The 18,077-nt window shown below is 37.6% G+C and overlaps 1 protein-coding gene across 1 annotated transcript; it reads left to right on the top strand.

The window, feature by feature from the left end:
- Nucleotides 1–751: 751 nt before the first annotated feature.
- Nucleotides 752–17,104, top strand: ghrb (growth hormone receptor b). Its single transcript, XM_079835003.1, has 9 exons — nucleotides 752–1,485; nucleotides 4,463–4,553; nucleotides 11,310–11,445; nucleotides 11,646–11,821; nucleotides 13,762–13,946; nucleotides 14,224–14,365; nucleotides 14,465–14,555; nucleotides 15,279–15,348; nucleotides 15,424–17,104. Exons 2-9 carry the CDS (start codon nucleotides 4,478–4,480, stop codon nucleotides 16,288–16,290), a joined length of 1,743 nt encoding a protein of 580 aa, XP_079691129.1. The 5' UTR covers nucleotides 752–1,485; nucleotides 4,463–4,477; the 3' UTR covers nucleotides 16,291–17,104.
- Nucleotides 17,105–18,077: the final 973 nt, after the last annotated feature.

Consider the following 18,077-nt stretch of genomic DNA (forward strand, 5'->3'; position numbering starts at 1 on the left):
ATCGAGATACTTAAAAGTATAATTAAGTATTCAAAGTATACTTGGCTTCTAATTGTTTACTCTTTTGATTGAGTAGCCTATTACATACTTTTTTCACATAGATTTACATAATGTTTACATACAAGTTGTTCCAAATCTGTATGAGTTTCTTTCTTCTGTTGAACAAAAAAAAAAACAGATATTTTAAATAATGTTGGTGATCAAACAGTTGATGGGACCCATAGGGAAACATACTTTTTTTGGTGACTGTAAATTATTATATTATATTATACTAAAAGTGGGCCAATTTAATCCCAAGTAGTATTAGAATAGTACAATTACAAGTTTACTATTAGTACATATTGATATTGTTATACTTACTACATAAAGTATCCTTAAAAATATTCTTAAGTATCAAAAAATGTATAATTATTTTACTGTTGTTATAATAACTTATTATGATATAATGATAATAATAAAAGAATGAATAAATAAATAAATAAATAAATACATATTTTATGGGCATTATTGGGCTTTATCTTTTTGTACAAAGTGTCTACAGAAATTGACTGAGAAATATTCACTGTTGTAAAAGTGTGTTAACTAAATTCTGACAGAGAGCCTAACTTTTAAATCTTCCACTTTGCCACACAAACTTTTCTACTTCATGCGTTTGTTCCATAGACTGTAAAAAATGGTTTGTTCTCTGAGTCTCAGCGGTAAAATAGCAAGAACCCTTAAACACGTGTCCCGTCACGTGTTGTACCCATTCAGATTTGCATTGTTTATCGTATGTGTAACCGCCTATATATGGAGAGCAAAACAACACAAACCTGATAGCCATTATGGGAATTAATTTGAAGACTTTGTGAAAACCTTACACGTTGATTCTGAAAATGATTGTCAATATTGTCAGCTTTTAGAGGGAGAGGAAATTAATGCCAGCTCTGATCGAAGGGCTCGATTGATGCATTCCGCTGTATTTTCATTAAAAAACGGCGTGTTTAAATCAACACATTGAGAAATAAATAACGCGCGTGGCATATTTGTTTCGTAGTTCGTAACGTTACAGCAAACCAATTGTGGGAAAACACTGTGACGCTTTTTAGGGCGGAGTCCCGTGTAGCCTACATTCATGTTTTGCAGGCGAAAATCTACATGCAGTAAATAGATTAAGAGTGCCTTGCTGTATAAGGGTTACTTTACAAGCTCCCTACTAAGGGTGCTTCGAGGAAAACTGCCCCCTTTCTTCGAATGTGCCCTAGAGAAAAACTAGTAAGCGGATGCTAGAGCCAGATGACCAGAGTGTAGCAGAGGTCCTGCCAGAACCACAGGACACGTTTTAAGCAAAGCGGCAGAAGAGAAAATAGGGCGAATTTATGATGCCTTTCTTAAAATTGTTAGAAGATATTTAACCAAGCTGTCATACGATAAAGTCAAGCTTCCCCGAGGAATACTTTCATAGAAGTTCAGGATATACAAATCTGAATCGCACTCTTGGTAAAGGTGAGTTCAATGTAAAGAGACATTCTTTATCATTGTGGTTGCTGATGTGGAATATTAACTTTATGAAATCTAACCTTGTTTTAAGGCAAACTAAAGCATACAGATTTATCATGTTGTTTTTAAACATGTTGTTTTTAAATGCATGTTCTGCGTTTCTGTTTGGAACATTTGTTTAGGCTATATGTATCATTATGTTTATGTGTATGGTGACTAGGATTAGGACATAGCACGTCATATTATGTCCAGATATGGATGATAGGCTATACAATACGTTTTTAATTAAGCAACAGGAGTAAAACTAAATATCAGCATGGCCTCGGTTCTGTTGGCATGATTGCGTGTGTGATATTTCTTTTAGTTAGAATAACGAGAATCGCGACAGAGATTTCCATTTCCTTGCTGAACCTTTGACTTTTAAAAACTCACTCCTTGCTGATGTCACGCTGTTGGTGTAGTTTCAAAGCACAAGACGAAGGTGTAGAAATCCAAGGAAATTGATTTAAATTCACCAACTGAAATCCAGGAATACGCAGGAAAAAACAGTGCTATGCAATAACTAAAACACGACTAATACCATAACAAAGACTAAGGAGAAACAGAGAGTATAGAGACACCAAACAAGGGAACTTAATGCACACCTGGGAGTAGGCTACTCTAATCAATGTGTAACTACGGAAACAAACATTTAGGGAACTGAACAAATTACATACTACTAGAAATCTAACAATGAAGCTATAGCATGAATACATGACCAAAACAAGCTCTGGATGTGACCGGAATGCATGTCCTTGCGCCAAAAAAAAAGGGAAAAAGTCCAAACGGGGAGGGAGGGCGGGAGTCATGGCAGGTAACGGGCAAGTGACCAGGGCGATGCCGGTAGGCTAGGAATCCTCCAGAGCAGCACCTGCAATACAGGGAGCCAGGGAGGTGCCGGTAGCTCAGGGAGTCTGGGAAGTACTGGCAATACAGGGAGCAGGAAGGTGTCGATAGCTCAGGGAGGCTAGGAGGTGCCGGCAGTACAGGACAGGGTGATGCTGGTGGCACAGGGCTACTAGATATTTCAGGAGCGGCCTATGTGGCTGTGATTGGGGAGCTTGAGACACTGGAGCTAGGAACGGTCTCCGTGGCTGTGACGAGAGTACTAGGGACACTGGACCTAGGAATGGCCTCCAAACAAACAAAATTGCCGTAGCCATCATGAACAGCATGTACTCTCTGAACTTGGCCCTGTGGCTTGAACAAGTTCCTGACTGAGTGCTGGGGCGTGAGCGGGCTCCTGGCTGAGTTCTGGGGTGGACTCTGGAGCAGGCTCATGGGCTGGAGCAGATTTTGGAGCGGGCTCATGGAACTCGGACTCAGGAATATCTCTCTCTGGAACAGACTTGGGAATTTCTCTCTCTGAAACGAACTCTGGAATTTCCGTTCCAGAGAGAGGGAGTGGGGCTGGTATTGGTCTCATCCATAAGACTGATGGTAAACTGGGATCCACATGTAGCCAGCACCCACCTCAAATACGCAGCAAAACTCCCTCAAGGACCATCCCCAGACAACTTGGCCCTTCGTGGAGATGTTAAGTCCTGTGTTGCAGAAAGTGCAAAGGCAGCTGCCCAACTAATGAGTTAAATGAGCTAGACCTACAAACTCCTTGAGGGAGTGTTCGTCCTTCTCCAAGCAGAGTAAACGCACCAATGGCAAGTCCATCCTTGAGGTTTTGTGGGCTTCTGGTATTTTGTCACGCTGTGGTGTAGATTCAAAGCACAAGACGAAGGTGTAGAAATCCAAGGAAACTTTTATTTAAATCCACCAACTAAAATCCAGGAATACACCGGAAAAAACAGTGCTACATGACTATTACCAGAACAAAGACTAAGGAGAAACAGAGAGTATAAATAGAGACTCCAAACAAGGGAAAGTAACATTGCACACCTGAACTCAGAACTCTAATCAGTGTGTAACTATGGTAACAAACAGATACAGAAATGGAAGAGAACAGAACTAATTGCATACTAGAATATAAAGCAAGAATAGAACAGAAACGCGTGACCAAAACAAGCTCTGAAATGTGACAGCTGGAGTGAGTTACACATCTTCACTTTATTTGTGTGAGTAAAACACAAACATTAACATATATGTTTCCCGCTCTGGGATAACTAAACTCTCCACTCACAAACTGTGGTCTTGAATGCCATGAACATGCATAAGGCTACAGAGCAAAGTCTCAGTGAACAGAATGCTTAGCCCCACTTTATTTATTTGACACGTACTGCTAAAATACTTACTATAAAGATAGGTGCTTTGATTGAAACACTTATTTTGCTTATACAACTACTTTTTACAATGTCAGTATGTTCATTGTTTGTTTTGGTAGATAGTCCCGTGTGGTATTGTGGTGTATAGTTAAACTGTTTTGGTTCACAGAGACTATCTCAGACTCCTTTCAGGAAGCTCCATATCAAACACAGAGCACTTCTGTTATCAACTTCCTAATTAGGCACTTTGGCATTGTAGAACAGGCTGTACCCATTTTTTTTTATCTAGGACCAAGCCCTTCACCCTCAGTGAGAGTTTGTTATCTCTGTACTTCTGCACTGAGTGTGAAGGCCATTTTAATCTAACAGAGAAGGGCTGAGATCCACATGCAGTTGAAGTGCAGAGTCAATACATGGATTTCTGAGAAGATGTTTTCCAGAAGCAGATTGGAGCGAAGCCATGTTGCCGTGAGGATATATTTCACAACCACTGACTAGAGCCTAAAATGGATGTCAGAGGACTGTTTACTGTGATTTCGTAATCCTCTCAGTATCATGGACTGATTGATTTCCACAATTAAATAACTGAATACATTTACCTAACTGTGATTGAACTGAAGTAAAGATGAAAAATGAAGATTTAGGACTATTAGCTGGTGCTTGCTTCCATTATTCTCATTGTAGGCTGTTAACAGTTTATATATTTGACTTTATCTTGGTTTTCACAGAGACTATACTATACCATGGAGACCACCCTTTTCATCTGGTTCTTGTTCACCGGTGCTGTGGCAATACAAAGTGTGCCTCCTACAATACAAGGTTTGCCGTTTTTAGATATACAGTTATATATTTATACAGTTATACAGTTAGATATACTTTTGGACTATTGTGAAATGTCTTGCTCAAGGGGTTTCAAATGTGAAACATTCAGAGAAAATAACACAAATAATTGCCACTTTCAGCAACCTTTTTCCTTAAAAAGCACTATTGTACAACAGCGTAGCCAAACAACGAGACAACAGGAATTTGTCTAGCAACCCACCCATTGCTCCACCCTATTAGTTGGGCGCCCATTGTGAAACACAAAGGTAGCTGTTCTGCAAATACTCTATAGGACTCTATAGGCATACAGATTGTATTTTACATAAGAAATAACATAAATCCATAAGTAAAACAATATATTTAGGACTCCAAATGCAGGCTACAGAGAAACTAAGCAAATTAAGCCAATCTGAGCGGGAATCAGATTTTTGAACACTAAAGGCCCTTTCACACCGGACGCGTAACAAAAAGCGAAGCGGAAAAACGAATATTTCGTGTGCGAATAGTTCGCGTCAAAACCATTCACATCAGCCACGACGCGAGTTTGCGACGTCTGTGACGTTTCAGAGCTCCAACATTCCAAAACATTCGCGGCGACAGCTGAGAAAACACATTTCATCATCCAGTGAAGATGAGCTTTTAATTTGATTTAAAAGACAGAGAAGAAGGTTTTGGATGCAACCATGCAGTCTTAAAAAACAGAGAGTCTGAAGGGGAGTATCGTGCTAATCTTCTACAGTAGCTAAAACTTTATCATGGCCGGTTCCGCACTTACTTCAAATGTCCGTGGGACAATTTGTTGAGCTCGAGAGAGACAGTAGCACCGCATCTGACGAGACAAACCACACACTTCAGGAACCAATCGATCCGGAGCAGCTGTTTCCAGTTGTGTGTCCAGTTGAGTCACAATGTAAACATTTAAGTGCCACAGTCGTACTGATGGAAACACATTCACTTTCCATAGTCGCGGACACAATTAGGTTAGAAAAAAATCAACGAGTTTTAACTCAAAAGGTTGTTATCGTTGTCTGTAGCCTACAGTGGGCAAACGCATCTGCATTTGTACACCTGTGCAGCTGTAATCTCATGAGAAATGCGATACCTGGCAAAGGTTAATGTTGATTGAATAGCTAATGACTTCAACTGGACATTTCGTGAGCTTTGTTTCCTTGTATGTGATCGGTTTAAGCCTTTTCTGTTGCTGCGAGTGTTAAAAAAAATCGGCATCGAAACAAAACAAAAAAAACATCGTTTTTTCGCCACAGCACATTCACGTTCGGTGTCGAAGCACTCATTACACAAACAGCTGATCAAAAAATAAAACCATCGCGCGAATTACTCGCGCGTCAAAATCGCGTCCAGTGTGAAAGGACCTTAACACTCAAAATAATTAATTGGTTTGAGTAGAGCCAACTCAAATGAAACAAATTACTTCAAACTAATTAACTTTTATGAGTATTTAGAACTTTCTTTTTCTTTTGAGTTCTCAAAACTGACACATTTTAAGTAATTTGAATTGTTTCAATGTTTTGAGTTTTATGAACTTTTTTAATTTAGACTAACTTAAAGGGATAGTTCATCCAAAAAGTAAAATTCTGGCATTAATTACTCGCCCTCATGTGGTTCCAAATCCATAAGACCTTCGTTCATCTTCAGAACACAAATGATATTTTTGGTTATTTTTTTATTTTTGTTATCACAAATGTTATTTTTGATGAAATCCGAGAGCTCTCTGATCCCTCGATAGACAGCAATTTAATTAACACTTTCAAGGCCCAGAAAGGTAGTTGGTTCAACCTTAATTTTATGAAGCGACGAGGGCGAAAAACATACAAAAATACTGACTTTATTCAACAATTTCGTTCTAGCCTGTGTCAGTCTCCTATGCAGTTTGCCTTGCAAATAATGCAGTGCTTTCGAGTTCTACGGAGTTCATGTGAGCACCACGACGCATTCGTGTGATGATGACGCAGGAGTTGCACTGTTTTTACAATGTAAACTGCGTAGGAGACTGGCACAGGCTAGAACGAAATTGTTGAATTGTCGTTATTTTTTGTTTTTGCAAAAAAAAAATTCCCTGTGCAATAAATTAGCCATGCAGCTTATAGAAATTGTTTGTAAACTAATACTCTGCCTGATAAAGGATGAGTGAATCAGAACTGTCGTTTCAGTGGAATATGTTCCCATAGAAACTAACCATCCATTTCATATAGCAACATGCACTCCCTCCCACTTACCGCAGCCCCTTTTACTCAGAAAACATTATATTTAATTGAATTCATAATGGACAGACGTTTTGGAAGCACAGTACACTGTTTCAAAGCGAAAGCATTTAAAAATGTACTGGTGAAGAACGGAATTGTGGCTGTAACAGGCGAAAGAAAACTGTGCAGTGTAGTTTATTAATTTCATCCTACATGGTAAACCTAAATAAGTTGGCAAAACTACAAAAAAATGTGTTAGGCAATCAGCCTCAAATTTTTTAAGTTACAAAATGGAAGGTTTAAAGTAAGCAGAACTTGCTGATTTTTATTTTGTAATCATACAGTTTAATTGCTCTGAACTGAAAAAAATATATTAATACTTGCATAATAATTAGTATTATTTGGAAACATAATTCTTGCACCTACAAGTAAAGAGAATGAATACATCAGTTACAATCAGTCTAAAGCAGTTCAGACAAATGACTGTTCTTCTAATAATGATCACCGATTTCCGACATTTCTGCAGGGACTCTAAGAAAGGTGAGAGAAAATGGAGTGAATGTCCAAGTCAAAGTTTTAAATGTGACATTTTTTTGAGAGTGAGATCACAAGATGCAAGCCTGAATCAAACTCACAAGCATGAGACTACATGGTTGCAAATCTTTTACATCAAGCAAGTAATTTTGCTTTTTTACAGTTTTATACTGAAGATTAATTTTGATACATCTATAACCACAAACTAGAGCGGGCCGTATGAAGATATATATAATGGCTATGGTATAAAACGTCTATCGTTAGAGATTTTGCTATATCATAGTATGTAAATTTATAGACGTGTAGCATAGCACTATTGACACTTAAGAGTGAAAAACACGAATCAGACAATAAAGAGGGGAGCGTGCCTGATGTTAAAAAGAGTTATTAAGCTCAATAAACTTTGAAAGAACTAAATGTGGTGTTTGCGCTGACTGAAAGCTCTTAACGTGTATTCAGTTCTCTTTCATGTCTTATTGCGCTTGAATAGTCAAAAACTCACTCAATTATGTCAAATTTCATATAGATTTCAAATTTTACATTTGATAATTTAATTTCTGTACTATTTCTAACTACATGTTAAACAAACCTATTGTACCTGAAAGCTTAAAGGGTTAGTTCACCCGAAAATGAAAATTCTGTCATTAATTGCTCACCCTCATGTCGTTCGACACCCGTAAGACCTTTGTTCATCTTCGGAACACAAATTAAGATATTTTTGTTGAAATCTGATGTCTCAGAAAGGCCTTCGTTGGCAGCAATGTATTTTGCACTCACAAGACCCATAAAAGGTACTAAAGACGTCGTTACAAAGTCCATCTCACTACTGTGGTTCTACAATAATTTTATGAAGCGACGAGAATAGTTTTTGTGAGCAAAAACAAAACAAAAAAAATTCTCATATAGTGAAATAAAATTTTGGCCACATTGCCCACCCCTACCCCAAACAGACAAACACAAACGAGTCCAGTTCACAAACCAAGCTTGATGGCTCTTAATAATCACTTCTCTGTTTTTCCTGGGGAAAAAAGATGAAGAACAATATTTTGGATAAAAGCTTTGGATAAAAGCATCTGCTTAATTATTAAATGTAATGTAAACGAATTATCTGAAAAACACTGGGAGTGTAAATAAGCAGATCATACAGATGCTGTGGCCTATAAATAAAACCTTAGTCATTCTTCCATTACACACCACTTTGAGATGAATCCTACCATTGGGAATTATGTTTAAATTGAACGGTTAGTTCAAATCGTCAATTAAAGTTTTAACAGCATTGTTGTCTAGATTTGAGCTGAGCAGCTCAGGGAGATCTTTCAAAGAGCTGCTGTTCTGCCACTCAAATGCTTCTACATGCGAAAAATGCCAGCACATATTTCCAGGAAAACACAGCTGACAGTTATAGCCCAACTGGGATTTATGTTACATCCTGTTAGTCCTAAACTCCTTTAAACTAGAGGACATTCAGATAAGTTTTACCCTTTTTATTTTAGCTGTAAAACATTTGATCATTCTCAGCCGTCCTTCAATAGCACACATTTTTTAAACTTTAGCATAAAAAAATTAACCTTATTTCTTATCATTTATGACTTGCCTAAAAAAGAAGCATTAGAACATACACTGCGTGCAGAATTATTAGTTTGATAGTTGATTTTCTGATCATATTTTTTTTCCAGGCACATTTTACCAATTCCAAACCACATTAATCTTAAAGAGTTACTTCAGTGATTTAGCTTTAAGCTTTGTATTTAAACTGGGTCATTTATGCAGTAGAAATGTGAAATTATTTTTGAATTTGGTGCCTTCTAGACTGAGAAAAGACAGAAAATGTATTTTTGTCTCATGTGGATGAAAGACAACAACTCCCAGAATGCACTTGCTTCGCTGCCCTAAGAGGCCACTCCCTACACCGTCGTTTTGATCTTCATAGTAATACAATCATTTCGTTTAGTTAGAGAATAAACACTACAATTAAAAACTGAACATGTCTTTTCAATAAAGAGTGAGTGAGCCGAACGAAAGTCACGGCACAGACGCAGCAGTGTCAGATTACATTCGAGCTGAGGTAACGTTAAGCGCTAGTCTGGCACGTTTTCAGATCGCATATGGAAGCTAAACTATCACAGGAATTCATTGAAAAGTTGAAACACTCAATTTACTCTGCACCGGGATCCGTTATGATTGTCCGTGCGGCCGTCTGTGTCTTACATTCTGTCCCCTATGGGTGGGTTGATAACATGCGGAACAGCTCCATCTAGTGGCTGTAGTCTTAAGCCTCAGGCCAAAAAATCCTCAGATGACGCAATGACCGATTTTTTCCAGAAATAAAATACTTAATTATCTCGTCTCAGGGGGATATGAGGGGGGAAAGTACCATCATTTGAATATACTACCGGGTTTCTACTGATACAAAGCCTAATGCTAAATCACTGAAGTTACCCTTTAATAACTACTATTCATTTTGTATTTAATAATTTTTAAGTGATATATAATTGTTCATGAAGGCTGGAAATGAAAAAACACCTTATATTCAGGTGTGCAGAATTATTAGGCACGTTTACTTTTACATGTAAAAAAAAAAAAAAAGAGAGAGATTTAGCTCAGAATGAAAAGTCAAAAATTAATAAATGCCCATTAGAAGAATACTAGAAATTGCAATTAAGGCATGACCATTGGACAGTGAAATGCTCATTGGGTCAGACAAAAAAGGTGGCGAAGAAAAGACACTGCAAACTGTTAACGCCAAAAGAATTAAGATTTAAGGTGAAGAATTAAAGGTGCACTATGTAAAAATTTTTCAGTAAAATATCCAAAAACCACTAGGCCAGTGTTATATATTTTGTTCAGTTGAGTACTTACAATATATCCCAAATGTTTCCAACTATTTGTAAATCGTGAGAAATGGCTATTTTAACCAAGGAACCGGGACATGTGAGGGAGTCGCCTGTCAATTGCGTCATATCTGTGTTACCCTCGGTTTGTGGTTTTATTTTGCAGAAACGCTTTACTCTTACTGTGGTGTGCAACAAGTGTCATAACACCCGCCAAGCGAACGCACAGAGTAATGTCATAACATAATTTTCAACACACTCAGATGTATCTAATATGATAAACAGAGCTGCGTTACCTCATACTCATGACCAGAAAAGCGGAAGTGGCGCCGGCGACCGTGTCATAATAAAAGTCCCGCTGCTCGCGAGGCAAGTGTTGCGTTCATCTTATTAACAATCGCTCCAGCAGCCTTTCTCAGCTCCACAACACTCTGGCCTGCTCTGCTTCATGTACAATAACGTTAATAATCGCATCCATGAACATGATTTCTGCCCGAGTCCTATCCCGATTCTTTTCCACCGGCTGTGAGGTGAAGACCACATTTCCCAATATTCTGCGCTCAAACATGGCGTCATCAAACTACGCCTTTGTTTTGAACAGGCGACCTCTAGTGGACAGAAAAGTTACATAGTGCACCTTTAAGTATGAAATCATTAGGAACCCTTTAGTCTCCAGCGCCACCATTTTCCAGAACAGCAACCAACCTGGAGTTTCCAGAAGTGCAAGGTGTCAGGATCTCAGAGACTTAAGTTAGGTAAAGAATCCTAAAAAATGACCCCCACTTAATAAGAATCACAAGCTGAAGTGTTGTAAAATACATGAAGACTTTTTTTTTTATATAGGCTTCATAGACAGATAGGTCGAGAGTGACTGAATTAATAGTAGTTATTAAGATAAATATGGTTTGGAATTGGTCAAATGTGCCTGGAATTTTTTTTTTTATCCGAAAGTAGTGTAGAACTTTATTATTGATGCCACATTCATATATTTTCTGAAGTATTTCTTTTGCTGCCTTTAGGCAGCAGATGCAGTGAAACGTGTCATAATTAAGGCTAATTAAAAAACTTAGGCATTCCTGTTATTTTTTTCTGGTCCATCAGACTTCTTGGAAACAACATGCCTTAAAGCAAGTATGTTCAAGACCAGCAAGGGTTTAAGTATTTTCCCCCACCTTTTTTTGCAGGTCAAACTTTAACTTTGCCATATCTGACTGGATGCTTTTCTCGAGAGCTGATGACTTTCCATTGTCAGTGGGAAACTGGATCCTTACAGAACAGCACAGAGCTTGAGGATCTGAGACTTTTCTACATTTTAGAAAAGTAATTAATAACACATAACATCATAGAATAAAATGCATTAGTAATATATAAAAAATTGCATGATAATTAGTATTATTTGGTAACAAAATTCTCTTGCACCTACAAGATAATTAAAACAAATTAAAATCAGTCTATAGTTCAGTTGATAGACAAATGACTGTTCTTCTAATAATGATCACTGATTTCCCACATGTCTGCAGGGACTCTAAGAAAGCTGAGAGAAAATGGAGTGAATGTCCAAGTTACAGCTCCTCGAGGAATGAATGCTTCTTTGATTCCAATAATACCATTATATGGTACCATTACGCGATCCAGCTGCGTTCACGCTCTCTTGGCGTTGTTTATGATGAGATGTCTTTCAGCGTGGAGGATATTGGTAAGCTATGTCGCAAACAACAACTCTGGCTCTTTTTCTTTATAAATAAATATATATATATATATATATATATATATATATATATATATATACATACATACATACATACATACATACATACATACATACATACATACATACATACATACATACATACATACATACATACATACATACATACATACATACATACATACATACATACATACATACATACATACATACATACATACATATACATACATATACATACATACATACATACATATACATACATACATACATACATATACATACATACATACATATACATACATACATACATATACATACATACATACATATACATACATACATATACATACATATACATACATACATATACATACATATACATACATACATATACATACATATACATACATACATATACATACATATACATACATACATATACATCTATATATATATATGGTCACACTTTAGATTAGGGTTCAATTCTCACTATTAACTAGTATTAACTATGACATTTGCCTCAATGAACACCTAATTATTATAGTTGGTAAGGTAGTTGTTAAAGGGATAGTTCACCCAAAAATGTTAATTACCCCATGACTTACTCCTAAGTGTATATGACATCATACGAATACAATCGGAGTTATATAAAAAAATGTCCAAGCTTTATAATAGCAGTGAATGGCTGTTTCTGTTCTGTCCATAAAAGTGCGTCTATGCATCATAAAAGTAATCCACACGGCTCCGGGTGGTTAATAAAAGCCTTCTGAAGCGAAGCGATACGTTTGTGTAAGAAACTTTACAAATTGTAATCTCTAACTTCCGCTAACTGTCATACGCACGTTCACGTTCCAGCGTATGATGTAGAAAGCTCTGAGTCCGGTGAAAATATGTTAGTTCTCGCGAGAACCAAGTTTGTTGACATCGAAGGACAACCATGTAAGGAATTTAATTGTTTGAGCTATACTCTACATTTTACTAGTCTGAAAATTGTGTTTTTGTGTTTATATCCGGGTTGCTTCAACAAAGCAAAAGTCTCAAGATTACATGATTCACATCAAAGGGAGATGCTCCATTAACATTTCGCCACCGGAACTTACACTTGCGTCCTACGTCATAAGCTGAAACGCCAGTCTCTTGTGAACACGCGTACGACAGTTAGAAAGTTAGAGATTACAATTTGTAAAGTTATAAATATGGATATTTATAATCCCGGAGCCGTGTGGATTACTTTTATAATGGATAGATGCACTTTTATGGACTTCAAAACAGAAACAGCCATTCACTGCCATTATAAAGCTTGGAAGAGCCAGGACATTTTTTTATATAACTCCGATTGTATTCGTATGAAAGAAGAATGTCATATACATCTAGGATGACTTGAGGGTACGTAAATCATGGGCTAATTTTCATTTTTTTGTGAACTATCCCTTTAAATTAAGGTATTGGGTAGGATTAAGGGATGTAGAATATGGTCATGCAGAATAAGGCATTCATATGTGCGTTATAAGTACTAATAAACAGCCAATATTCTAGTAATATGCATGCTAATAAGCAACTAGTTAATAATGAGAATTGGGCCCTAAACTAAAGTATATATATGAAATATATTTATGTTGTACAAAATCTATTTTCAATGATACATTTAGCATTAACCCAAAATGTATTTAAAAATGTGTTCCTTCCCCTATATATTGTAATATATTTTGGCATTTGAAGGTTTATACATTATTTAGCATATATTTAAATACATTTTCGGCAGAATTATTTTCCCCCTATAGGGTTGAGGCTCTCTTAACGCTAAAAATTCACCTCAGTCTTATTTTCCTCCTTGCAGATATCTAAATCACCATTTTCATCACATTAAAGTGCAGAATATTTGCAAACATGTTCCATTTATTCATAGCTGTTCATTATTTTCTCAGTGTTTCCAGACCCGCCTGTAGGACTGAACTGGACTCTTTTGAGTATGGGCTCAACTGGATTATTCTGTGATGTGGTTGTGAGCTGGGATCCACCTCCGTCTGCTGCAGAGAATGTAAAGACAGGATGGATGTTGCTGGTGTACGAGACACAGTACAGAAAAAAGGGTTCAGAGCAATGGAACTCAGTGAGTCTCATGCAACGTTGTGCAATCATCACATCCAGATTTCTAATATGCTCCTAATGAGAAACAGACTTGAAATCAAATGTGTTTCTTGAAGAGTTCCTCTGAAGCTGTATTAAAAGTAATTGTAGCTAAAAAGATTGAGTAATTACATATGAATCACCATGGTGAACACTATGACTTGGATTTTTGCAGACGTAGTTAGACCATGTTTGGAGCTCAATATCTTCAAGGTTGGAGTATTATGATGTGCCTTAGCTTTGTTTGCCTCTCTCTACAGCTGGATAATGGCAAAGACACGCAGGCGTATGTCTATGGTCTCTGCAGCAACACTGAATATGAAGTCAGAGTCAGGTCAAAAATGAGAGGCTACAAGTTTGGTGTCTTCAGTGACTCCATCTTCATACTCATTCCTAACAAAGGTCTGATTTAAGATCTACTGGTTTGTAGGTTTTGGAAGGAAGGAAGGAAGGAAGTAAGTTTTTTCAGTGATGTTTTGAATGTCCTGTTTTCATTTTCAGAATCAAGAATTCCTATTACAGCTGTGCTTGTCTTCGTTGCAGTTGGTATTTCAGTTATATTGATGCTGATTGTAGTTTCACGTCAACAAAAGTAAGTACATGCTCATTGTAAACGAAATCTGTCAGCATTATGTATGAATACAATGATTTCCTGTGGTATTCATATCTAAACACTTATTAGTTTCCTCCGTCCTTTCCTTTTTTTGTTAGTTTTGTTTTTTTGTTGCATTTATTAGTTTATTCTTTTACTGCATTACAACTGAACTGAATTCCATTGTACTAAATTCAAGACCTGAATTTAGGCAAGATTCTCATTTATAACTGGTAGGAACGTGTCTTTCTCACAAAATATATTAATATTCGCACTACTGTTCAAACGGTTGGATGTTTTTCAAACAAATCTCTTATGCTCACTAAGGCTGCATTTTTTTTTATCAAAATGCAGTAAAAACATCTATATTTTAAAAATATTATTACCATTATTACCAAGCTGACTTTTCAACATCAGTGTCACATGATCCTTCAGAAATCATAGCTGATTTGCTGCTCAAGAAACATTTCTTATGACCAATATTGAAATCAGTGTTGCTTAATATCTTTGTGGAAATGAATGGAAAGTTCAAACAGCATTTAATTGAAATAGAAATCTTTTCTAAAAAAGTCTCTATTGTCACTTTTGATCAGTTAATGCATCCTTTCTGATTATTTTTATGAAATATACAGTATAGAAAACTGGTTGGCCATTCAATATTCAAACCATTTGGCTACTTAAAGCTGAGCTTTAACTTAAATGTGGCCTGTTTTTCTGTTGTAGACTAATGGTGATTTTCCTGCCGCCAGTCCCCGGACCAAAAATCAAAGGGATTGACCCTGTGCTTTTACAGGTATGCGACTTCACATCCATTTCGCAGAATGTTTAGGTGCTACATATTACAGCTTTTCTGTTTGGTTCTCCACAGAAAGGCAAGCTGAGTGAATTCACATCAATCTTAGGCACCCACCCAGGCTTGCGGCCAGAACTATACAGCAGTGATCCATGGGTAGAGTTCATAGAGGTGGATATCGACGAACCACACGAGAGCCAAGAGGAGCTCCTTATCGCCGACTCTCCGGTCTCTGACTCACCTCAAATGTCCGGTAGTTTCAGGGATGATGACTCGGGTCGGGCTAGCTGCTGTGATCCGGACCTGTCAGATCACGATCCAACGGATCTACATCACCCTTCAACCAGTAGCCAAGATGGTTTCCACCCATTGTCGCGTACACACTCTGGGCCACCGCAACCTGCTTCTATCGGCCCACAAGACACAACCTGGTCTAACAGCCTTTACTCACAGGTGAGTGACGTCACCCAGCGTGGTGAAGTTGTCCTTTCTCTGGAAGAGCAAGAAAGAATGAACACCTGTCATAATGAGACTCGGAAGGATAAAGACAACAATAAGAGAAAAGAAATCCAACGGTTGGTGGTGATCCCTGACGAAAGAGGCTACACCTCCGAGCTTGTTGCCAGTGCAATCAGCGCCCACCTCAATAAACCAAACCCACCTACAACAGACCAATCACAGAATCAAGAACAACACAGTGCCTTCAAAGACATCCAAAACCTGAGCACTGAGACAAACACATCCTCTCTGTCCACTGCATTTCCCACCCTTGCAAAGCCCACCAGTCCAGAGTACACTATGGTAGATGGGGTGGACTGGAAAAACAGTCTCTTCCTGAAACCAAATACACCAACCGCCCCAAAAAAGGCAGCGGTGAAGACTCTGCCCACTCCTGAAGGATACTTGACTCCTGACCTACTCAACAACATTACCCCTCACTAAAAGTGGAGTATGTTTACTCTTTGTGAGATATCTGACATGGTTAGCCAACACCGAACAAGACGTGTGATCCATGAGGAGGAATCTTGAAATAAAGCCAATTCTCTAGCCTTCTCCAGGGGAATGGATGTCATGAAACAAATCTTTTGGCAAGCTAATAGTTAGCTGTATGAGGCCTGGAGTGTTTTTTTGAATTCTCCTAATTTAGGGTTAACAGCTTCGGATGATATTTTGAGCAGACATGGAGCAGAAGTATACATTAAGCTCGTATAACAGTTGTATAACAGCTATATTGCTGTATTACTGCTCTATATTTTGCGCGCTTTTGTTGTTTGTTTTCAGAGAACTAACCACCACTATGTGTCTGTGTAAACTGCAAAGTGCCTACTTTAGATTATATTTCAATGTTCAGTGTTAAAAAAAAAGAATGTTACCAATTTAAATCAAAAGGGATTCTTATGTTTATGTAACTGTTACAAGCTTTTGTTCTCAGTGCCATTTTTTTCCATAAAAACTGGACTGGCTTTTGTGCCACAATGAAGTAAAGGATCGATTTTGTTTTCACGACAAGGCAACTTAAACAAAAACAGCTTAAACCAGCCTGAACTGGTTTCCTGGGCAGTTTTTAAGAGAGACCTTAAACCAGCTAAAACTATTTCTTTTAATGTGTGTGTGTGTGTGTGTGTGTGTGTGTGGTCTACTCTACTCAGTGCAGCTATGTTTGGGCCTTGGTTCTACAGTTCTAAAGGATGTTAACTTTGTAATATATGACGTATTTCGAAATAAAATGACAAAAATGAATAACTCAGAAATACTGGTTTTGCGCACTGTGTCTGTGACTTATGGTGCGTTCAAGTCCTCCTGGGATGTTCGTAGGCCTATTTACGAGGTGAGAAGTCGTATTTACGCCATCATGTGCGTTCAAGTCTCTTTGGTCGGAGCAAGATGACGGTGTACTTTCTTTTAATGAATTTCACGAAAATACAGCAAGGTTTGTTGCTTATAGAAAATGAAGAACAAAGAATGCGCATCAATAGTTATAATCTTTTACGTTTTTAATTAATATATGAAGCCACTGTAAACAGTATCGTTATATATTAGGCTAATTATATTTCAATGCTAACTTACTTTGTTGTAAATGACGAAGCCTGACAGTGTCACTGCTAAATACCGGTTATATTCAACTACAGACATTGCATAGAGACAGAGCGACATGCGTCATAATCTGAAGACCACGCCCACCGTGGGGGGAAAACAATCAAACCGTCTCCATTGACTTTGCATTGCGGGAGGCTGCCTCCTTGTCATTTCGGACTTATTAAAAAAAACTGAACAAGCTGATATGTGACAAAGTGAACTGCAAACAAGCTAAACAAAACCCAGAGGCAAAAACCCAGACGTTTTTATAAGCTGTTGACCCAAAAAAACGAGCGTTTAAGGACAAAAAAGTGGATTCAGGCCATTGAGACAGAGCGCTACAGGTCATATTACACTGATAACTACGGCGACTAGAGGGGAATGTAATCAACGACAGGAAATATCATATATAAAACGGACATTTGGATATTTGACTTAACAGTGACAAAATGTTTACTGCACACATACACATACTGAGACATACTGAGTGTCAGGATCCCAAAATGTACCCATTCTTCCTGCTGAAGCGTCACTTCGTATTGCCTGTATCCACTTTTATCTTCTTAAACGCTCGTTTTTTTGGGTCGACAGCTTATAAAAACTTATTTCTGTGTTTTTTAGCTTGTTTGCTGTACACCTTGTCACATATCAGC

Source organism: Gobio gobio (assembly GCF_949357685.1).
Source record: "Gobio gobio genome assembly, chromosome: 14".
NCBI lineage: Eukaryota > Metazoa > Chordata > Actinopteri > Cypriniformes > Gobionidae > Gobio > Gobio gobio.

Excerpts from the sequence above, each read along its gene's own strand:
- ghrb (XM_079835003.1), top strand. The coding sequence starts at position 4,478 with ATGGAGACCACCCTTTTCATCTGGTTCTTGTTCACCGGTGCTGTGGCA. Across the intron at positions 4,554-11,309 it reads TGTGCCTCCTACAATACAAG|GTCAAACTTTAACTTTGCCA; the intron begins GTTTGCCGTTTT and ends CTTTTTTTGCAG. Across the intron at positions 14,556-15,278 it reads GTAGTTTCACGTCAACAAAA|ACTAATGGTGATTTTCCTGC; the intron begins GTAAGTACATGC and ends TTTCTGTTGTAG.